At 34.0% G+C, this 18373-nt stretch overlaps 1 protein-coding gene across 1 annotated transcript; it reads left to right on the top strand.

Annotated features, from left to right (window-relative positions):
- Window positions 1–11508: 11508 nt before the first annotated feature.
- On the top strand, window positions 11509–11952 carry LOC140856004 (histone deacetylase 19-like). Its single transcript, XM_073253192.1, has one exon. It carries the CDS (start codon window positions 11509–11511, stop codon window positions 11950–11952), a length of 444 nt encoding a protein of 147 aa, XP_073109293.1.
- Window positions 11953–18373: the final 6421 nt, after the last annotated feature.

The following is an 18373-nucleotide window of genomic DNA, read 5'->3' as shown; positions in this document are numbered from 1 at the left end:
TTAATTGTTGGATTTTGGGGTTTGATGCATGTATATGTATTTCAAAAATTTTATTTTCTAAATACCATAGTGGAGAATAAGATTAAAATAATTTTAATCTTAATTTTGCATGCATAAAAATATAAAATCACATGATCTATTTTATTTGCTGAAATTGATATATACTAAAATTTAGATTGTGATCAAATCACATACCTGTTTCGCAATTTCTTTCTTCAAAACTGGATCTGAAAGAGAAGAGGCTCTCTCTTAGCCGCTACACAAGTGTTCGGCTTCTATGAGTATCCACTCGGGATCAACTTGGAACAGTTCTCTTTAATCTGAATTTTGGTTCTCCAAAATTCAGCCTACTGAATCTGAACGAAGTCTGGATCGCGATCAACACTTGATCTTTCTTCTTGATTTTCTTCTTCTCCTCTTCTCTAGAGTTTTTTCTTGCTATGTGATACTATCAGATATTAGAAACCAGCAAAGAAGAGGCACCCAAACTCTTTTGGACATAGAACTCCTTGGGACGTGCATCTCAAGGAAGGGGTGTATAGAACACCCAAGAGGAGAGAAAGGGAGAGGAAGAGAGAGTATGGGGAGAGCCTTTGGGTGTGAGGGACTATTGGTTTTGATGCTCTAGAGACTTTAAGGGAGGTCCCTTTAAATAGGTATAAGGATTGAATCCTATTCAATCTCATAATACAAGTCCTACTTGCATTAGGATTTCTATTAACTTAAGTTATCCAACTTACATTAGGAAATCCATTAGGTGCCAATAATTGGAGCTCTTGTACCTATAATTAGACACCCCAAAATACACCCAAGAGATGCCCCATATGAAAATAAAAGACCCTCTAATCAATAGACACGCCCAAATTGATCAAATCAAGGTGGCGCCCTATAATAACTATCAAGAAGATTCATAAAGGACTTGCATCCTTAATTTATGTGATCCATAATCTTAGATACCCAATAATCGAAGTCTCATAAATCTTATTCATGTAGGTTATTAGCGAGTAATTAAGTTAGAATTAACTTATCAAATAAGTAATCCCAATAAAAAGAGGAATTGGGTCCAACCATGTGCTAGTAACGTTACCATAAATCCAATAGATTTCTCTAAACCCAATTGACACTTTGTAAGCTTAATTACTTATTCCAGATCTAATCTCTTTATTGTGTGACCTCATAGGTTCAATTCTATCTGGTAGTAAGACATACAATGATCTCTATCATCGTATCATTGAAAATTTTTTCAATGGATCAGAATAATTTTACTCTAACTCAACAAGAATTGTCGATCCAGAATAACCCTAGTGAGCTCTCATAATCCACTAGTGACACCTAGCAGTATGTAGTGGTAACCCAGTAGAACTGAAATAAACTTCTAGATGTAGTTAACATGTGATTCAGTCCCTCTATCGTGAGTTCCGACTAGATGGCAGGTCATGGATAAATTGTCAAACCTTAATATCGATCATATGATAGATTCAATCAGTTTTAGTCCATATATGATTCTATGAAAACTCTTTTTCATCAATCACACTACTATGACCATAGACTTAAAGACTTAGCCTCTTAAATTTCATAGGACTACTCCCTTCTACTAGGATCGATAGATCTCATCTTGAAGCACACCCTACTCCTACAGTGGATCAACTGTTGCCAACATCCACTACAAGGATTCTTTAACATCCATGTTGATGTGTCAGTCAAACTCTAGTAGTCTCACTACGAGTAGTAGTATCATCTCAAGTCAAAGGACCAGTCATACAACTACAGTATCGAGAAAGTTACTAACGAGTGAGCAGATATCCATGTGATTTCTCGTGTTGGTCACGCTCAATGCTAGTTATTCTCTAACAACCACCTATACTCTCTCTTCAGTGTCTCTACATTACAGACTCGAGACCCATTTGTCCGAAGAAAATGATTCATGCACTGATCTATCCGAATCAATCATTATCCCCATGATGATCCTATGACTAGGAGCACTTTAGGAATCAACCATCAATGACATATATCTCAAATTCTCAACTGTTTGAGAATATGTGTCATCATCTTGTTAATTCCTTGGATGATTCATGGATACATAGACATGAATGGTAATATAACTGCCTAATAAGTGCACAATCATATCCTAAAAATATGAAATATGTCAGTTAAGATTGACTTTTAGGACATACATCCAATAATCTCCTACTTGCACTAAAGCTAATCTGCCATGTACCAAGCCCTATCTTCACAAGATAGGCTATAGTCTTAGGCTAGCCAAGTGACTTACCAATGGGTCATCCACATCACATGTGGAGTTTACTCTCTGCACCTCTATATATTTCTACTCGAGGTAGTCGCATGTTCTACTGTTCTATGTGCTTGGATATCTGGTGAGACCTAGGCTCTTTAGCAAAGGCTATGGTGCTATTATCTTTGCAGTATAGTGTCACGATATCTGATGGTATAACAACTAATTCTGCAACTAACATTACAACCATAATGCATCCTACACATCTACAGTGTACTTAGCTTCCATCGATCGATTATTTAGAATTCTTTCAAGATATCGACATAAAAATATATCCATGATATAGACATTCTACTATCAACATCAGACATAAAGTCTGAATTCATGTATCCTCCCACTCCTAGCTTTGATCCTTCTTCGAACATATTTTCAGTTCTTCTTAAGAGCTTAAGGATATTTTCACAGCAATCCAGTGCTCACAGCTTGGATACAACTGATATCTACTTATGACAGTCACGGTATAATCAGTTCAAGTACTTTATGCTATATGACTATACTTGAGAAGGTAGCAGACCCCTCTCCGAGATTTCTATGCTGAGCACTTTCAACATCCGATCTTTGTACTTTATCTGTGAAAACACAAGCATCCAATTGCATCTATTTCTATGGATCTTTAGGATGCTCACTTTATATCTTTCATTAAAAAATCTATATTCAATCATATTTTAATCGATGTCAGTATTGGACACAAACTCATAATTCCTCATATTTGACCTAACAATTTGATCATATCATTGAAATGAATGTTCCAACTCCAAGGATATTGTGGTCTTTGTGATCACCTATCACAACAAGTGAATTCATAGGCTATTTCATATAGAAATCTTCAAAAGATCTCTACTGAGAAAAGCTATTTCACATCCTTTCTTGGAGTCGATGTCTCACATCACCTCATTGTAGATTCTGGGATCATCTCTATGTTCCCTATCTCCTATGAGAAATGATTTTCTCTACATCTTCTGTTAAGCATACTCAAGTGCCTTTCGAGAGGATTGAAGATCCTACTATGTGTACGAGGTGGAGGAGGAATACACATCTACTGGCTCATGATTAATATGTTCTTAAGGTCCCAAAGCTCTTTGTTCTTCAGAGACACTCTCTTAGAGCTTAACTTTCCTCCCACTGCTTCATCTTGGTTAAATAGTTTTTCAAGAAGATAGAATTGAGTCACAATCACATTGTAATCTCATCAGAAAGTAATATCTCAAACTCTTTTAGGAAGAGCTTTGTAGACCTATCCTCTAACATATCCATCTGTTGTCCTAGACACAGGATGGACATCCTTGAATCTCAAAATAATTAAGATTCAGTTCTCACCATGTCATATCTTATATGGTGTAGTAGGAACAGGTTTAGAGAGAATCCAATTTCATAAAAATAAAGCATGTCCCTAAAGAAATATAAATAAATTAGTGAATTTCATTATGGATCAGATCATATCTTATATAGTCCCTTGACTCTTCTTATCTCGTCGAGTTGAGATTTATTAAAAGGGGTCCAATATGAACAATGCCATTTTATGAGATAATCAAAAAATTTCTTTCAATGGTATTACATTCTCGATCTGATCGAAGTACCTTCAGAAATTTTTTGATTTATTTCTCTACTTACATCTGAATTCTTTGAATCTTTCAAAAATTTTAGATTTGTATCTCATATCCAAAGTAGAGACAACTCCTTGGTTAGCACATCACATGGGCTACACACATCAAATATATACAAGGATAAGTATCTCAGTGGTCCTTTTCCTCTTGTCCCACAAGAGTAGCTTAGTCATTTTTTTCAAAAAGATGATGCATAAACTAAATTTGACTCAACAGTCAATGAGCCCAAACCCATATTTTTTTAGTTTATTAATCATTTTTTCTTCAATATGACTTAACTATAGGTTCCACATATACTTTAAATTTTATCTCAATTTTGAATCTCTCAGATCCAATGATATTCACTGATTGCTCAATTAAGTTCACATATATATCAACATGTAAATGAGATTGTTTCTAAGAACTAAATCCAAACGATGATCGTAAAGGACAGATACCCATGGCCGCAGCAGCAACTATTGCCCTATAGCCAATTCAAGGGTTACTTCCTCAGCTCTCTACCTTTTCATCGACTCTACACTAGAGTCTGTAGCTTAACTAAGAGAAGAGAAAATCATATGGACAGTATGGAGCAATTTTGACATACCTACTCTAGGTGTGTCTTTATTTCTTTAGGCTCTCCAGGTATTTACCTCTGAACTCTTTCAAGATTCCTTTGTTATCAACACTTTAACCAATTCAGATAAAGTGCCATGATGGTCTTTCATATGGTAGTTTACCATAAACTATTCATATAAAGTAATCAGGGATTGTTGGATCAAATTCATAAGCAATTCCTTATGCATGGTCATGTCGAGCCTTTTAAGCTCTTTAATGTCCTCGATTATTATCAAATAACGATCATAAACTGATTGTCCATCATACATCACATGCACTGTGCGGCTCTGATCACCTCACAACACTTGTGAATGAATCAACATGTCGTTAGCAGTGTACATGTACTCATGCATAGCACCTATCTTTATTGTCATTGTCCATCCACTCGTCAAGTATAGATCGTTGACTATGGGTTAGATGGGTTGTTAACATTAGAATAATCTGGTAGAGAATATTACTTAATTTTTTAAAATTAAGAATAATTCTTAAGTTTGTAAGTCAGTCTATGTACTCGATTTCGGTTAATCGGTTGATATCTAGAATTCAAGCTAGAGGGTTGGAAGCTGACACAATGAACAACAGAGAGCAAATATTCTAATTGAATATTTATATTTATTTTATAATTTTACTCTAAAAATTTTTAGATGTAAAAAGAGACTTCCACTATTTTATCAGAACTCCCACACTCTCTGGGTGGAGAAACGAATATCCTAATACGATAATTGGGTTTCTAGTGGGTGCTGTGGTCCCACCGATGCCATGCACCTCACCTAACAGTAATTGGTAACATAAATAAATACCGATGCATGGACAACTCTTTTCCCAGATGCTTCTCTAAGCATATTGCAGTCACTTGATCTCTAAGTCATGTGGGCTCACCTAATAGTTATTGTCCGCACTTCTTAGTTAAGTCAGACCCACCATTCACAAGTAGATGTAAAGCCGTCATTGGATCCCTCACCTAACAGTTATTGGGCCCAACCCCATCTTCATCCCACAGTAACTCTTTGCTAATAGAGTGGCTGCGTATTTCCAATGCAACTAAACCATTGTGACCAGTCGAGAATAATCAACGTCGGTAGCACGCTCGCACATCTACAACGATGGAAGACCTTGGACTTAATATTTTATGGAGAGATTTGGATTTAGGTCTCATCTAATCAGTCATCACATGATTGATGTAATTGGCATGGGCTAAATCAAACCACCAAGCAACCATATTTGTGACTCAATCTTTCAAATTGGTCAGGTAATTGAAGATTAGTGGGGGTCCCCCCATTGCTTTCTTTAAACATCAATAAATTGATCAGATAAGCAAATAAAACTAATTAAATAACCACCTTTCAATTATTTATCTTAGACACTAATTGGATAATTGATCAGAATTGGTTAGCTCCAGTGAATCGGGCTCAAATCAACAAACCAAATTAGGTCCTTAAGCTAATCAATTCTACATATAAGACTCAATCGATTTGATCAACAATAATTATATGATCATTAATTTAATTGATCTAACTCAATTCAACAATTGACTCAGTTTAACCAATTACTTAATCGAATTAGACTCATATATCCCAAATCATAAATCTTAGATGTAATCTTATTACATGACCTAATTTTTGATTTTTCTATGATCAAAATCCTCATACACAAATACAAATTTCAGATTCTAAAATCATATTTCAGATCTAAATACTTTATATGAAAGTAAGTATTAAAATATAAAAATAATTTTTAAGTTCTAACATACAAACATATATCACATATATGCATGTAAAATCAGATCTTAAATAAAATTTCAGATCTAAACATGATATCATATATCTCATATACTAATTATAGATCAGATTAAAATCAAATTTTTGATCTAAATATACAATCATATATCATACATATGAATCAAAATTTAGATCATAAAAAATTTCAGATTTCATACATGTATCTATTTCACATGAACTAGAACTCTTTCTAGATCAATTTTCAGATTTATGCATGCATCAACATATCAACTATATATTCTAAAATTAAATCTAGAATCAAATTTTAGATTTGAAGATCTATCCATATATCTCATGTATCAAAAAAAATTAATTTTAAAATTTTTTAAAAATATGTATATTAAAATTCAGTATATGAAAATCCGTGGCTCTGATATCACTGTTGGATTTTGGAGTTTGATGCATGCATATGTATTTCAAAAATTTTATTTTTTAAATACCACAGCAGAGAATAAGATTAAAATAATTTTAATCTTAATTTTTTATGCATAAAAATATAAAATTATATGATCTATTTCATATGCTGAAATTGATATATGCTGAAATTCAGATTGTGATCAAATCACATACCTGTTTCGCAATCTCTTTCTTCAAAACTAGATCTGAAAGAGAAGAGGCTCTTTCTTAGCCGCACAAGTATCCGACTTCTATGAGTATTCACTTGGGATCAGTCTGAAACAGTTTTCTTTAATCTGAATTTTGATTCTTCAAAATTCAACCTGCTGAATCTGAACGAAGCCTGGATCATGATCAACACTTGATCTTTCTTCTTGATCTTCTTCTTCTCTTCTTAACTCAATTTAACACTTGACTCGATTTAACCAATTACTTAATCGAATTAGACTCATATGTCCTAAATCATAAATCTTAGATGTAATCTTATTACATGACCTAATTTTTTATTTTTCTATGACCAAAATCCTCATACACAAACATAATTTTCAGATTCTAAAATCATATTTCAGATCTAAATACTTTATATGAAAGTAAGTATTAAAATATAAAAATAATTTTTAAGTTCTAACATATAAACATATATCACATATATGCATGTAAAATCAGATCTTAAACAAAATTTTAGATCTAAACATGATATCATATATCTCATATATTAATCATAGATCAGATTAAAATTAAATTTATGATCTAAATATATAATCATATATCATACATATGAATTAAAATTTAGATCACAAAAAAATTCAGATTTCATGTATGTATCTATTTCACATAAACTAGAACTCTTTCTAGATCAATTTTTAAATCTATGCATGCATCAACATATCAACTATATATTCTAAAATTAAATCTAAAATCAAATTTTAGATTTGAAGATCTATCCATACATCTCATATATTAAAAAAAATAATTTTAATTTTTTTAAAATATATATATATATATTAAAATTCAGTATATAAAAATTCATGGCTCTGATACCACTGTTGGATTTTGGGGTTTGATGCATGCATATGTATTTCAAAAATTTTATTTTTTAAATACCACAGTGGAGAATAAGTTTAAAATAATTTTAATCTTAACTTTTTATGCATAAAAATATAAAATTACATGATCTATTTCATATGCTAAAATTGATATATACTGAAATTCAGATTATGATCAAATCACATACCTGTTTCGCAATCTCTTTCTTCAAAACTGGATCTGAAAGAGAAGAGGCTCTCTCTTAGCCGTACAAGTATCCGACTTCTACGAGTATTCACTCAAGATCAGTCTGAAATAGATCTCTTTAATATGAATTTTGGTTCTCCAAAATTCAACCTGCTGAATCTGAACGAAGTTTGGATCATGATCAACACTTGATCTTTCTCCTTGATCTTCTTCTTCTCTTCTTCTCTAGAGTTTTTTCTTGCTATGTGCTACTATCAGATGTTAGAAACCAATAAGGAAGAGGCACCCAAACTCCTTTGGGCATGGAACTCCTTGGGACATGCATCCCAAGGAAGGGGTGTATAGAACACCCAAGAGAAGAGAAAGGGAGAGGAAGAGAGGGTGTGGAGAGAGCCTTTGGGTGTGAGGGGCTATTGGTTTTGATGCTCTAGGGACCTTAGAGAAGATCCCTTTAAATAGGCATAAAGATTGAATCCTATTCAATCTCATAATATAAGTCGTACTTGCATTAGAATTTCTATTAACTTAAGTTATCCAACTTACATTAGGAAGCCCATTAGGTGCCAACAATTAGAGCCCTTGCACCTATAATTAGACATCCCAAAACATACCCAAGAGATGCCCCATATAAAAATAAAAGATCCTTTAATCAATGGACATGCCCAAATTGATCAAATTAAGGTGGCGCCCCATAATAACTATCAAAGAGATTCAAAAGGGACTTGCATCCTTAATTTATGTGATCCATAACCTTAAACACCCAATAATTGAAGTCTCATGAATCTTATTCATGTAGGTTATTAGTAGATAATTAAGTTAGAATTAACTTATCAAATAATTAATCCCAACAGAAATAGGAATTGGGTCTAACTATGTGCTAGCAAGGTTACCATGAACCCAATAGATTTTTCTAAACCTAATTGATACTTCATAAGCTCAATTACTTATTTCAAGTCTAATCTCTTTGTTGTGTGACCTCATAGGTGTAATTCTATCTGATAGTGAGACATACAATGATCTCTATTATCGTATCATTGAAACTCTTTTCAATGGGTCGGAATAATTTTACTCTAACTTAATAAGGATTGTCGATCTAGAACAATCTTAGTGAGCTCTCACAATCTACTAGTGACATCTAGCAGTATGTTGTGACAATCTAATAGAACTAAAATAAACCTCTAGATGTAGTTAACGTGTGATTCAGTCCCTTTATCGTGAGTCCCGATTAAATGGCGGGTCATGGATAAATTATCAAATCTCAACATCAGTCATATGATAGATTCAATCAGCTTTAGTCCATATGTGATTCTATAAAAACTCTTTTCCATCAATCACACTGCTATAGCCATAGACTTAAGGACTCAACATCTTAAATCTTATAGAACTACTCTCTTCTGCTAGGATCGATAGATTCCATCTTGATACACACCCCACTCTTACAGTGGACCAATTATCGCCAACATCTACTATAAGATTTTTTTGAGATCTATGTTGATATGTCAGTTAAACTCCAGCAGTCTCACTATGAGCAGTAGTGTTATCTCAGATCAAAGGATCAGTCATACAACTACAGCATCGAGAAAGTCACTAACGAATAAGCAGACATCCATGTAACTTCTCATGTTAGTCATGCTCAGTGCTAGTTGTTTTCTAACAACTACCTGCATTCTCGCTCCAGTATCTCTATACTACAGACTCGAGATTCATCTGTCTGAAGGAAGCGATCCATGCACTGGTCTGTCCAGATCAATCACCATCTCCATGATGATCCTATGATCATGAGTAATTTAGAAATCAACCATTAATGATATATGCCTCAAATTCTCAACTCTTTGAGAATATGTGTCATCATCTTGTTAATCTTTTGGATGATTCATGGACACATAGATATGAATGGTAATATAACTGCCCAATAAGTATAAAATCATATCCTAAAAATATAAAATATGTCAGTCAAGATTGACTTCAAAAGCATACATCCAACATTAATATAAACCTTGTTATTGTCATTTAAATTTTTTTATTCAACTTATTGTTGTTATCATTTGAATTTCTAATATAAATATCTCTTATCTTTTATATTAAATAATCATCTTTTAAATATGGATGCTTCTTCAAGTCACAGATGGAATCAAGGGAAGGGACGTCAATAGAATGTGGAGCAAGATGCTATACTAATTGGATGTATACTTGATTTGAAGAAAGATCCTATGTGGAGGGGAGAAGGTGGCAATTTCAAGTCTGGATTCTCACTCCAGTTGGAGAAAATGATGGCAAAGAAGATACCTAATTATGGCATCAAGGCTCAGCCACACATTTATTCAAGGTTTAAATTATTGAAACAACAATATGGTGCTATTTATAATATGTTGAATACGTCAGGATTTGGATGGGATGATGTGGAAAAATGTATTACTTGTGATCAAGATGTATGGGATAATTAGGTCAAGATAAATACATAATATATTAATTAATTCTTTATTTTATTTAATTTTTAATACTTTAGGTATTGTTTGCTCAATTTATATTGGTTCGTAACAGTTTTATTCCCCAAACTCCCATTGGTCATCCTTAATAAAGTGCTTCTTCATCTCAGAACCAGTTAAGATCAAGAAAAAGAAAGGTTTCTAATGAAGAAAAAGTTGCTCTTATAGGCAATTTGATTGAAACTATAAGCAATTTTAGAGCAATGTGTCAATCTTCAAGCAAAAGCATTGATAAGTTGGCAGATTGTTTCCAGTTCATTGCAGATGATAAAAAATTGAAGAAGGTTTATGAGGCAATAGTTGAGATTAAAGATTTAGAGCTGCATGAGTCATTGATGGTTAAAGTTGGATTGATAATTGCTCGTGATAATACAAGTCTGACTTACTTCTTTTCACTACCTCAGAGGTTGAGAACATATTGGATGTCCTTGATTTGAGTCATAGTTAGGACATCTATTTTGCTAGTTGTGATTGTCTTTGGTGCCATGGTTATTTGGTTGGATTATTTATGGTAGTTTAGTATAAATATATTAACTTTTACGATATATAGTTATTCCAACAAACTATAAATGCTTTATTAGTAGTTTTGGAGTTGAACATGTTAACTTTTGTGATGTGTAGTTGTTCCAATAAACTATAAATACTTCTTACTAATGTTTGATTTTTATTTATTTATTTTTTGTTTGCTATACTTGCCTTATTTCAGTTGCATCGTATGCTCTTTATTTGCTATATTTGCTATCAATCTATGATAGAAATGAAACAAGATAGCTCCACCAGCAAGTATAGTTCTACAAAGGAAGCTATTCCTATGACTGACATTAACAATCATCCCATATCAAATGGTCATTCATCAGTAATTGCTCTACCAGAGACTAGCATATGCAGGGCAACTGAATGTGCATTGGACAAGCAAGAAAACAAATGTGGTGTTGATAAAGTGGTTGAGACAGGATCTATTGCTACTTTACCAACACCATAATATAAATATATGAAGATCCATCCCCTTTCTCTTCCCCCTGCCTCTTCTTATTTGTTTCTTCTTCTTTCCTTTCTTATTCGTCACTCATCTCTTTCGACCTCCATATTCTCGTGAAGACAAAAGAAAAGGAGAGAGGCATATGGGAACTGAAGGTAACTCTTTGACGTCGGTTATCAGGATGGATGGGATGAAGCAGTGGGTGTGCTATTTCTATGAGCCAGAGGTGGGGAACTACTACTATGGGCAAGGGCACCCAATGAAGCCCCATCGGATCCGGATGATCCATATTTTTCTTTACCACTACGACCTCCTCAATCGCATGCACGTCATTTGCCCTATCCTTGCCATGACTGCGATCTCTACTGCTTCCATGCTGACGACTACGTCGCCTTCCTCTGCACTATCACATCCGAGACCCAGCATGACCAGCTTTGCACCTTCCACCACTTCAATAACGTCGATGACCCCTATCTTTGATGGCTTTTTTGCCTTCTACCAGATCTACATCGGTGTCTCCATCTCGGGGCGGACCATACCAACTTTTACAGGGGGGCCAAGAGAATATAAAAATAAAAAATATTAATAAATAATTATAATTAATTTAAATAATTTTTTCATAAATATTATTTGAATTGAACTCAATATTCTTTTACAGAACTAAATTCATCAATAATGAAATCTACTGTAAAATTTTCAGCTATTTCCTTCTCAATGTAAGTGACTAAATAATCGATAAGAAAATCTAATTTCAAACTTCAATAATTTTTAAATATTTTATATATAAAATTTAATTTTTAAATATATAAACATGTACATAAAAATAAATTCAGAGATAAGAGAAAACTTATTGTTGATCTGATCTAAAATTCTATGACCTTCGCAGTCTGATCCCTAGATTCGATGTTCGTCCGAAGATAAAGGCTCTCAAACAAATGGATAACAAATTTTATTAATTCTTAATTTAGGACAAATTAAGATGAATTAAAAAGAATTTTAATCTGACCCAAGTTTGGGTCTAGATTTGGATCAGATCTATATTATCAAGATTGATCTAGACTCAATCAGGTTAGGTCTAGTCAATGGGTTAGACTCAAAATAAAAGGATTGAGTCAATTCACCCATAATTAATCCCTCTCTCTGACTCTCTCTCTCTTTTATCCTCTTCTCCAATTGAACCCATGGCCGGTTGGGATTCCTAAGGGAGCAACCGAAGGTGGAGTTTCGACGGTGAGGTAGCCAAATTAGCCAATGATGGTGGTGGCGCGGCTACGGCCAGATGTGACACTCCGAACGATGATGATAGGGGTCCCAAAAATAAAAAAAGAAAGAAAAGGAAGAGGAAAATCTCATTGAAAAGGAAGAGGAGGAAGGGAAGCTCATCGGAGATGGTGGCAGTAGCGATGACAGTAGCCGTTGGCATAGATTTCAATGATATCTCCCTCGAAGGCTCCCAGAATAGGAGTTGATAGGTTTAGAAAAGAGGGATAGGGTTTTTAAAGGGATGGAGAGCTTTGACGAGATAGTCTGACGGTCATCGGAGATGGTCACTCCTCTTTGGATAAAGCTCGATCTCGTCCTTCTCCATCGGTGCACGTCTCTTATCGGAATCCTCAAGATCTTTATCCTTTCCTAAGTTTCTTATGGACATGGATAAACAGGGGGATATAGTGCCCTTTTTTTTTGTGGTACAAGAGATACGGTGCCTTATTTGAATCAAAGATGGCCTCTTCCCTGATCCCTCACCCCGCATCTCTCTTCTCTTTTTATTTTATTCGATTTTGGTGAAGTCGGCAAGCAGATCGGTTCTCACAATTTGTTTCCTTTTAAAAGATTCTTCAAGCTTAAATACAGCTAATACCAGCCAATTTCAGGGGGGGCCAAACACCTATATATGCAAAATTTTGCCTAAAATAACTAACCTATGTATAGAAGGTGTGAAAAAATTGAGGGGGGCCGAGGTCCCCCCCTCCGCTCCCCTAACGATCTGCCTTTGCCTCCATCGGTACCACCATCAAGCTTAACCTCCAGCACCACGATATTGCCATCAATTAGGTCGATGGCCTCCACCATGCCAAGCGTTGCAAGGCCTCTAGCTTATGTTACATCAACGACATCATCCTCACCATCCTTGAGCTTTTTAAGAAGCACGAGGTAAGAAAGCTCTCTTTTACCCATCTATCCATCCAATCAAAGTGATCATTGCCCCCTCTCTAGCTTTCTTTATTTATATATATCAATTTTTTTTTCCATCTTTCCCTTGTGTTCGTTGATTTTCCAATGTTGTCCTCAAATTTTTCCATTGTTTTTCTGTCCTTAGGAGTCTTAATCGAGTAGGAGGCTTGAATCAAATGAAGTGGCTGAATAGGAAAGCTTAGGCGATGGCTGTTTTTTCCATATGGCTCCCTCTCCCTTTTCCCAAAACCTCACGTGTCAAATGGAGGTTCTGCCAATGCAGAAGCCTTTATTTTAATATATATATATATATATATATATATATATATATATATATATATATATATATATATATATATATATATTAGATTAGCTTCTTGCAACAAAGTTCACATCTTATGGAAACAAAATATATAGTTCGACTATATGGTTTATTATATTTATATTTGTTTTATAGCTTATAATTAGAAGATGAACATACAACAACCTCATAAATATCTCGAGCATTAAGATTTAGAATGCATCACACTATATGAATCAGTCTAGTCTCCCATAGATAGTATTTGAATCATCAATAATAAGTGCTCATATGCTCGTTCGATAGATGGATAAAGAATAAGGTTCACTATAAGTTTTCAAGTTGTTATTCTTTGGTCATCCTGAATTATAATCTCAATTTTACTTAACCAAGAAAAGAATGCAATTAAAAAATTGGTGCTATTATGTTGAAATGTATTATTTCAGTGCTTCTACTGTTCTACATATCACATTTTCACTTAGATAATAGTTCAATCAAAAGATCACTAAACTTGAATTCAGACGGTATCATCTCTTGTCTCTTAAGGCAACTAATAGATTTCAATGCTGAAGGGCATGAATCCTTATAAATATGAATGTACAAAAGAACCTGCATTAGAGTAGGCATCTAGGAAACTACAACACATAATATATTACTCCAATCCAGATCTTGTAAGAATTAAATAAAGAGTGACCAAGTGGCCATTAAAAGCATAGGTATTTGGGTACATTGGATAGATGTCTCTACTTAAATTTTGAGGACTCATTAACCTTTTGACAGCAAAGAACAGGAAAAGATTTAAGCAAAACATGTCATAAATGAGTAATATTTGTTTAGCCAACAAGCCTTAGGGCATCATCCATTGGTTTTTTCAAAGAAAACCTCCAACCTCGGTCCCTCTCATTGAATCATTTTGTTCTTATTTTCATGCAATGTTCCAGTGAAAAAGGAAGGACAAGAACTATAGAACTTTACCAAAGGCCTTGCTTTACTTAGTTTGATCCACAGATTCCTCGGAGGTGGAGTTAGTGGTCACATCCCTAGGGCACTGTAATACAAACAGCTTTAGCTACATTAACATATCACGAATCAGTGTAACTGATAAAAGACATATAATATACAATAAAATGAGGAATTTCACAAGGTGTCAACTTATTGCGGCTCATATTTAAGTGCCAAAAAATTGAATTTAACCTGAGGGTGATTCAATTAAATAGTGGAAGATGAATGACTAGAAGTTAAGTTCTGCTGGATATCATCACTTTTATAAAGTTGGTGCAATTCTACATAATACTGGGCTCTTTCTTTCTTTTTTCTTCTTTTTTTTTTTTTTACCTGAATATCATTAAGTTCTTGATTCTGCAAGATTTTATTGTTGTCTACATGTATCACTATCAATATTGACTACAAGATCACCAAGCCATACATAATAAATTTGTAATAAGAAATAGTCTTTAGATGGCCATTTCAATCTGAAAACCAGGTATGATGTCCAAATTATGTAGATTCGAATCATAATTAAAGCACTTAAGGTAGGTATGATAATCGAAAAAAGCACAGAGAGAGAGAGAGAGAGAGAATTATCTTCTTCTTTTAAGTAGAAAAAAGAGTATTAATCCAACAATTATCAAAATGTCTTATCAGATATTTGCAGTAGAATCTTAGAAATCACCACCCAACAGTTATCTTGGAAACAATGTGTTTGTAAAATAAAAGAGAACCACTATGATATGAAAATTAACCTCAATAAAACATTAGAAAAGGAATTCTACTTTTTAATATATCACCCTTGGCAGGAACTTTATTCAAGTGCAGGTTAAGAGCATTTAATTATGGGAATACTAAAAATCAATATAAGCTACAATACCATTTAGGGACAAATCGTCTTAAAGCCACTCAAATCCGGTATAACATACCAAGGCAACTTTTCATCCATCACAACATATCCACTTGTTACAAAATAAAAAAATTGACATTTACAATCCAAATGTCTTTCACAAGTTAGCTGAAAATCAGATGACCTAAATATAATATTTTTCTCAAGTTACCAAATAAATAACAAACAAATGAATGAAAAGATAATGCAAGGATATTGTGGTACCGATTCACCAACAAAGCCTAAATCTTATATAGGGTCAGGCCTTGCATGTCAAGATACAATTCAGTAATATTTATTACAAGCAACTCCTGATATGCCATCACCACTATGAAACACTGTCAGATTTCCAGGCCCAAGCAACTCTGGGCAAAAGAGAGGCACGCCATGAAGCTGGAAAACCAGCCAGCTAAACTTAACCAACTTGTGGCATCCAAAAAAATTGAGAAGTTGAAAATCAAGAGACAAATTTGAGACCTGAGTACCTAAAGTGACTCTAGAAAATAGCAAGCATGCACCTCTGTAGACATGATAAACACGAACACATTATATATAAAAAAAAATGGATGAAATAGTGTGGCAAATCCTAGTTATCATGGACTGCTTTCTCTATTCCTCGCATGGCATTTCACACTTAATTCTACTAGGACTTTATGTAACTTTCGAAAGGAGATGTACTCTTTAAAAGGGAAATATAACATAACTTGTTAGTTCCCTTGTATCTTGAAATTTTTTTTTTTTTTAAACTAACAGTTTCAACATTTGTTTCATAGGTACATGACCACAGAAAATCATGTATTTTTCAATATACTAAATTGAATCAAGTTTGCCTATCTGTATCCTAGGTAATGGAGAGGAGAATGCAATTCTACTGTGTGACTACATTTTATGGGCAAGAAGTTTTTGCAACGCATGCAACTAGGTCTAGCAATTCTTTAAGCCAGTACAAGAGTATCAAGGTATAATATTTCAGTGAACCATCAGTATAATCCATAACCATAATAACAATATTTGAGCAAATGAAGATATATAAACAAAGTATGAGGGCAACGATAACCTTTGCGAGTGTGGAAACCAGTGGGCTTGCAGTTTGTCTCCTTATAGTAGTCTCTATATCCTCTTTTAGAAGATAATACATTTAAGGGATAAAGTTCGTTTTCTCCTTAGTGCCCTCCCTAACCCTATTACCAATCCCAACGGCATTTTCTATCCCTATCCACCACTGCAAGGAAAACAATCGAACAAGACATGTCTAAAATCCAAAAGTAAGCGAACAAATCACTAACTAATGAACATAAATTAGATTTAGAGATCAACATAATGATATATAGAAAAAAAAGATAGTAGGCAATGAACAAAAGGGTTTTATTATAACAAGTTACTAAGATATAAAATCGTCAAAAACACTGGAACCCAACAACCAACAACATGAAGAATGTGGAAACAAAATTATCCATGATTGCAAAACAATGATTGCTTCACAAAGTTGCGTTGGACCAAAGTTCTTTAAATGTCAATGAACAAATTCTCAAATGTGTTCTTTGTGCATGAATTTGTGGAATGTTTTCATGAGAAAAGGAATTAAGTTTCATGTTAAAACTGACATGTATTAGGTAAAATTAAGGTGAAAATGGACCTTTTGAGGTTTGTGAGTTTTGAGTAAGACTGAGATTACAGATACTACACCATAATCAATTTCTTACTCGCAGTCAAGGAAGCTCCTTTTCTTTTGTTGGAGTACTTCATTGGGTTTCGTCATGTTGGTAGACCAATAGCTATGGTGCAGCATGCATGTGTTCGCATGCATGTGCATACATATATAACATGCATGCATGTACATACATACGTAACATGCATGCATACAAGCATGCACACACACACACACGGGCAAGGAGACTAATTAAAATAAGCATTATCTTCTCAAATTTGCTGTCCATGCATAAATGTGTAGAATCTTTTCCTGAGAAAAAGGAACTAAGTTTCAAGTTAAAACTGATATGAACAAGATAAAAGTAAGTTGGAATTGGACTCTTTGAGCTATCTATATTTTAGGGTAAGGCCAAGATTAAAAGATGGATCATAATTAGATTCTTACTCATAGTTAAGGAAACCCTTTTTTCTTTCATTGGGATACTTCATTGGGCTTCATCGTGTTGATAGACCAGTAGTTATATGCAGCATGTAAATGGCATAGCTATTCCTTGTCCCCATGCATCATTCACAAACACATAGATTATATATATAAAGGTAGATTGAAGGAAAGTATCATGGGCTACCACCTGTTTTGGGCATCTAAACAAGTCAAAATGGAATCAAGGTAAAGAAGTGAAATTAGAGGTCAGCGTGCCAAGGAAAAACAATGGTGTGGAAAGCAATTATTATTTTCAGTTACCCTCTATTCCTTTACCATCTACCTACTCCCTTCGATTACATACGCAGATACATGTGTAAGGACTTTTATAAACCCATATAAACATACATATGGGGAAGAAGGTAGAAGGAAATATCATGAGCTATCTCTTGTTTTGGGTAAACCTAACCAGTGGGACTAGAATTAAAGTTTAGTGAAAACAGAGATCAGCTTGGGTGGAGAAGCGATGTTGTGGAAAGCATTTATTATTTTTAGGGGCTGTTTAGTTGGGGGTAACTTGGCATAGA

This window comes from Elaeis guineensis, chromosome 1 (genome assembly GCF_000442705.2).
Source record: "Elaeis guineensis isolate ETL-2024a chromosome 1, EG11, whole genome shotgun sequence".
Lineage (NCBI taxonomy): Eukaryota > Viridiplantae > Streptophyta > Magnoliopsida > Arecales > Arecaceae > Elaeis > Elaeis guineensis.
The sequence above is the reverse complement of the archived record's forward strand: the minus strand, read 5'-3'. Positions and strand labels throughout refer to the sequence as shown.

Bases quoted from the DNA above. Each gene is read 5' to 3' on its own strand.
- LOC140856004 (XM_073253192.1), top strand. From the start codon at position 11,509: ATGGGAACTGAAGGTAACTCTTTGACGTCGGTTATCAGGATGGATGGG.